Raw genomic sequence first — 5,967 nt, forward strand, 5'->3', positions numbered from 1 at the left:
ATATATATATATATATATATATATATATAGTTATATAATATTGCTGTCAAGTAGACTCTTGGCTTGATGATAAAAAAATATATCTTCTTTGATTCAGACCTCAAATGTACACAAATGAGCTGTAACTGTGATGCTTTGCCTGGTTAAAGTTGATTTAAATTGTATTTTATTTAGCATATTGTGTTGTCCCAAATTTGAAGTAGCTATTTAACATAACACTGCATGTATCTTAAATAAGATCAGTTATGAATAAGGTCACTATTGTTTTTGAAAGCCTAAAAAGTATATTTTTTTGGTTACAGTAAAACACATTCTTCTTTCTTTAAATATCTGTATATTTTAAGAGAAAACACACATAGATAAATAAGACTAACAGATAAACATAAGACAAAATATACAGTTTCAGCAGATATTTGTGTTTTTTTTTTTGCCTTGTTAAAGAGTGGAGAATTTTCCAGCATAAATTGATTGTAATGATTGATGAACCAATTCATTAGCATTGCGTTTGTCTGCTGAGTTTGCAAGAAGATCTGCATTATTGAAGACCCTTATAGATACAGTAACCTTCCCTTTTCACTTCTCCAATGATTTGTTGGTCATTAGTGCAAAGATGTAAGAATTGCAAAGGGACAAAGGGACATCCTTAATAAAAAGCAGTCATTTTGTTTAGCACTGACTTTAGTAATAATAAAGATGAGCTGCAGTTAACAGGATAAGTTTACACTGATTAGGAGGGTTTTGGAGTTTAACTAATGAAAGTGGTTGATCAATTGCAGATGATCTTTATTTCAAAATTCCTTTTTTTATATAAATATTTCATATATTTAATTAATGCTAAAAGACAGTTTTAGGAATTAGTCAGTTAAGCCTAATGTAAACAGGTCAAATGCTAGAACATTTATAACATCTTTTTTTCCCCCAAACATTAAAAGCAACATGGCATGCCTGCTTTAGTTAAAGTAGATAAAAGTGGTAGAGATTTTTTAAATCCAGATGAGAATATCTCTCAACCAAATTTCAGCTCTTAAGTTTCGTATTAACTCTGCTGGACACCACCTGATGGGCAAGAAATATGGATAAATGAACCATCCTTAGATATGCTGGTGAAGATTCTCTGTCATCCAGGTCCTAGTCATTCCAAAAAAAGTTAAAACACAAACCACTGGACTTTGTTTTCAAGTTTGAAGATGTTTCCCTTCCCATCCAGGAAGCTTTTTCAATCAAAAGAGTCAGAAATAGCGTTGAGTTTATCCTTAGATAAACTCTGATTGAAATGTACGAAGAGGATTAGGGCCACTGGAAAAAAAAAAAAAAAGTTAACTGATTTTTAAATATGATTTCAGTTTAATATGGGAAAAGTCAGAATTCTGACTTTTTTCTCAGAATTCTGACTTTAATCTCAGAATTCTGACTTTAATCTCAGAATTTTGGATCTTAATGTAGATGGGCACCATGAAGGAAGAGATGTGGGAGCACTCAGCTTGACTGACAAATATGTGAGTTGTTTGGGAGGGCCTATAACGCATTAGTGGAAAATGACGGAATTAGGTGAATATTTTTACGTGCCCGAGGGTTCCCTGGTGATGCTATTTCATTAATTAAAGACCAGAAGGTGATTAAAACAAGAGAGCTAGTTTAGTCTCTAAACCAGACATGGCTACGGCTTGATGCTTACATGTTTGTTAGCTGTCACAATTCAGTCAGAATTCTTAGAATAAAGTCAGAATTGGGAGGAAAAAGTGAGAAATCTGAGAATTCTGACTTTTTTCTCATATTATACTGAAAAAAATTAAAATCAGTTAACTTTTTTAATTTTTCAGTTGTCCTAATCCTCTTCCGTAGAAATGTTGAGGATGGATTCACCAAAAACAAAAGGTGAGGGTAAAGAAGAGGATGTTATAACTCTCAGGTTTCTCTTCACTTCTCAGATTTCCTTTTCATCTTAAATCCAATTCTTAAACATGCGAATTATTTAGCAGATCTCTTAGGTGGGATGGGCCTTAATCAGGTTTACAATTAGCCTTAAAGTAAGTGTACGAATTAGAAAATAGGTTGTGTAAATGTCAACTTTCGAATATGCTGTCCATGAATTACAATTGTAGAAATAAACTGCTCATTTTCCCATTAAATCTCTTGGTATCAAGCAAATAATAACATAACTATCATTTGCATCTGCATTCGTATTTTCTCGTTCATTTCTGTCTTTCTTTATCTCGGTGTGTGCGCGCGCGCGTAAGCGTGTGTGTGTTTGCGTGTGTGTGCGTGTGGATACAGCGCGCGCAGATCTAGGGAGCGCGCGTGCTTGTTAGTGTGTCTGCAGTGCAGCCGCATGTCGACAGTGAGGGGACAGAAGGGACGGAGGAGGAGGGCGGTGGACTTGGACTTTTTAATTTTTTATCGGAAAAAAACAAATCTAAAGAATATGATGAAGTGAAAACCGCCTCCCCAGTATAACTCCATCTTTAATTTGAAGTTTTCTTCAGCGAACAGCAGAAAAAGTGGCGCCTCATGAGCGGAAAAACGAAAGGCAAGGAGGATAATGCCAACAAAGGTGAGTGGCAAACTTGAATTAGATGCTTAAAAATGCTTTTATGCAATGTTTGGATCCGCACGGTCAACGATTTCCACTGTATAATGTGGTGGTGCAAATACTTTTAATAATTGAAAGTATTTTATTTTATTTTATTAGTCCGTTTCTGAAAGTTTTATTAATGAGACAAAAAGGAAACCTTATTTCCTGTAGATTCTGCAGTTTATAATGGACAAGTAGCCTATATGGAAAATATAGCGATTTTATAAGACTTAAAATTATTTAACTTTTATAATATTATTCATTAAAGAACATTACACGTATAAAAATCCCCACTATAGTTTTACTGTTCTGGTCAGATCTCTTTATAATAGCGAGCTCACCTTCAGTCATTCAGCAGCTCTCCACCCATAATGGAAACTAGGAAGCTATCATCACCATGGAAACAAAGGGGAGTTTCCAGCAACCAGAGCACCATCATTCATGCAGTTTAATCTAGTTTAATTTCATAGCACCAGTTCACAACAAAATACACCACAGGGCTCATGAAAAATACATGACAATACCTTACAATTCTGATTACATTTCTTTTTTTCTTATTATTATAGGCACATTTAAAAAGAAATCAGGCGGTAGCAATATGGGAAAATCCACCTTTCAAACGTTTCCAATTGCTGGATTTATTTAAAATGATTCAAATGGATTTGATGGATTTGTAAAATTGTGAATGTATCTGCAATCAGACAACTGCCTTGATAGATAGATAGATAGATAGATAGATAGATAGATAGATAGATAGATAGATAGATAGATAGATAGATAGATAGATAGATAGATAGATAGATAGATAGATAGATAGATAGATAGATAGATAGATAGATTTTTTTGCAAAAATATTTTGCAAAAGCTGTACATATGCTCCATGTTTGAAGTTATTATTTATAAAAGGGCTAAAACTAATGACTACTATGCAAATCAATTAATTTGCATTTCTTTTATATTTTTACAATTTTGGTATAATTGCTGTTCTAAGTGGGTCACCTATAGGCATGTTTTAGAGTCTCTATACTCCAGTTAATGATTAATCAATTACTAAAACAGTTGACGATTATTTTGATAATCGATTAATCAGATTAATTGTTTCAGCCCTAATTTAAAGCGAATTGGGCTCTATGGACTTAAGACAGCTCATTTGTTTCCTGTCTTTCTCTGCCAATGAGCTGATTAATCCAAGTGTGCCTGACCTTAGTAGCATGACAACAATGGCCAGACACATCTGGATTAATCAATCCTTCAGGTAATTAAAGACAGGAAACAAAGGAGCTGCCTTAAGTTCAGGAAATAGTGAAGTTGTGCTTTCAGCCCAATAAAAATGACTATACTAACCACTAACAATAGACCTCAGATAAAAAAAAAACAAAAAAAACAAGCACATGTGGGAAGTAGATGTTATGCACATAAATCAAAGTCAGCAGTATTATGAAGAGAGGAAGCTTCAAATGTAACCTTTCAGAAATAATGCTCTTAAAGTGCGTTCACACCTAACACGAATCTTGCAGCTCTAGCAAACGATTTCCATGTTATCCCTATGTAGAGGAGGCTCTTGAGAGCTGTGAGGCAAAGAAAGATGAAGAGAGGCAGAGTGAGGCAGACCGAGGTCGCAATTGGAGTGAGGCAAATGGCAAGTTTTTTTGCGAATTCAGCAAAACGAGAGCACCACCCAACCCTGGGAAGATTGATCTGAATACAATGTAGCACTTTCAGAGAACTAAAAAGCTGTGAAAGAGCCGTCAATGGGCGAAAGGCTGGGTACACCCCATCACAGGGTAACACAGAGACAAAAAGGGCACACAACCCGTCACGCACACACTCACACCTAAGGAGAATTTAGAGAAGCCAATTAACCTAACAGTCAAGTTTTTTGACTGTGGGAGAAGCCGGAGTACCCTGAGAGAACCTAAGCATGCACAGGGAAAATATGCAAACTTCATTGAGAAAAAATCCCGGGCAGGGAATCAAACCGAGAACCTTCTTGCTGCAAGGCAACAGTGCTACCCACTAAACTACTGTGCAGTTTCTACCTTCTGTTCCTGGCTTCATCTTTTCCAAGGTCAGGAGTAGGAACTCTATGGTAGGAAGGAAAGGAGCTCTGATTTCTGTGCTAAATCTGGACAGCCTTCACCCTATGTTAGAACTTTGACTACAGCTTTCTGTTATGCAAATCTAGCAAATGGGTGAAGCTCTTCATTATAAAACCCAAAACATATGAAGGTGTGTACATTAGCATGTGTCAAACCGACACATCGGCAAGGGGAGGAAAGGCTAAAGCACTGCTTTTCTCTGTGCTGTGAGGCTCTTTGTGACTTTATTGGTCTGTTGAGGTTCCTATTTTAACCCAGTTAGTGGAGCATTTTATTTAGAAAAATCTTCTTTTTTTTAAATATTAAGTTCCACGTCTATTTTACACATGGCCAAAAATCAATCAGCACTTAATCACTTCAGCCGAATCACTAACTGAGAAATTTTAATATATTTACTAGTGTTGCACTGATACCGATACCTGTATCGGGCGGGGCCCCGATCAAGCGCTAAAATGGCACCGATACCATTTTGAGAGCCAAAAGTTTCTTCAACTATTGTCATCATTCAGGTAGGCAATAAAAAGTTCTACTGGATTCACTTTGTATTAGACTTTTTCACAAAGGTAGGCAGCAGCTTGACAAAGCCATGATGGCAATTATTTTACATCCAAGTAGTATGCAGTTCTTCATATATACATCCACACATCAATTTCAAAACGATGGTATCAGGAAGGTATCGACCGATACTGCACAGCCAGGTATCAGGTATCGGTATCGAGGGCCAAAAAAATGGCATCTAATATTTACTTTCCTTTTCTGTAATTACTATAAGGTAAAGCTTTGACATATGTGTTTCAACAGGATTGTAATTTTTCATAAACTACTACAAACACAGTTAAAACTACAGTTAAAATGATAAGCAGTAGAATCAGAAAGCAATCCAATCCAATCCAATCCACTTTATTTATATAGCACGGTTTAAATAAACACAAGGTTTCCAAGGCGCTGCACAAAAAGATAAAATAACTAAAATAAATAAAAGTAATAAAATAAAATAAAATAAAATAAAAGCACTGCCCCCACAGGATAAAAATATGCATGTGTATACATAAAATCAACATGTGTACAAAGCAAAAGGAAACAAAAAGCAAACAAAATCCAGCAATACGCTGACTCTATATCTAATTGTTGTAACCCCAGCAGTGTCTCAGCTGAACCCAATGGGTTATTAGACTAGTTTATTATTGAATTTGTCCAAATTTACTAACATCCAGCTGTGAAGACAGGGTTCCCGCGGGTCCTTAAAAAGTCTTAAAAGGCATTGAATTCTTCAAAATAAAATTAAGGCCTTAATTG

At 35.5% G+C, this 5,967-nt stretch overlaps 1 protein-coding gene across 1 annotated transcript in view; it reads left to right on the forward strand.

Moving 5' to 3' along the window:
* The first annotated feature begins 2,348 nt into the window (after positions 1-2,348).
* LOC107084161 (fibroblast growth factor 13-like) overlaps positions 2,349-5,967 on the forward strand; it is a 37,218-nt gene continuing 33,599 nt past the window's right edge. Inside the window, exon 1 of the mRNA XM_015373867.1 lies at positions 2,349-2,551. Coding sequence (XP_015229353.1) covers positions 2,509-2,551 — 43 coding nt within the window. The 5' untranslated portion in view covers positions 2,349-2,508. The remainder of the gene's footprint in view (positions 2,552-5,967) is intronic.

Source organism: Cyprinodon variegatus, unplaced genomic scaffold (assembly GCF_000732505.1).
Source record: "Cyprinodon variegatus isolate N-32 unplaced genomic scaffold, C_variegatus-1.0 Scaffold94, whole genome shotgun sequence".
In the NCBI taxonomy this organism is placed as follows: domain Eukaryota; kingdom Metazoa; phylum Chordata; class Actinopteri; order Cyprinodontiformes; family Cyprinodontidae; genus Cyprinodon; species Cyprinodon variegatus.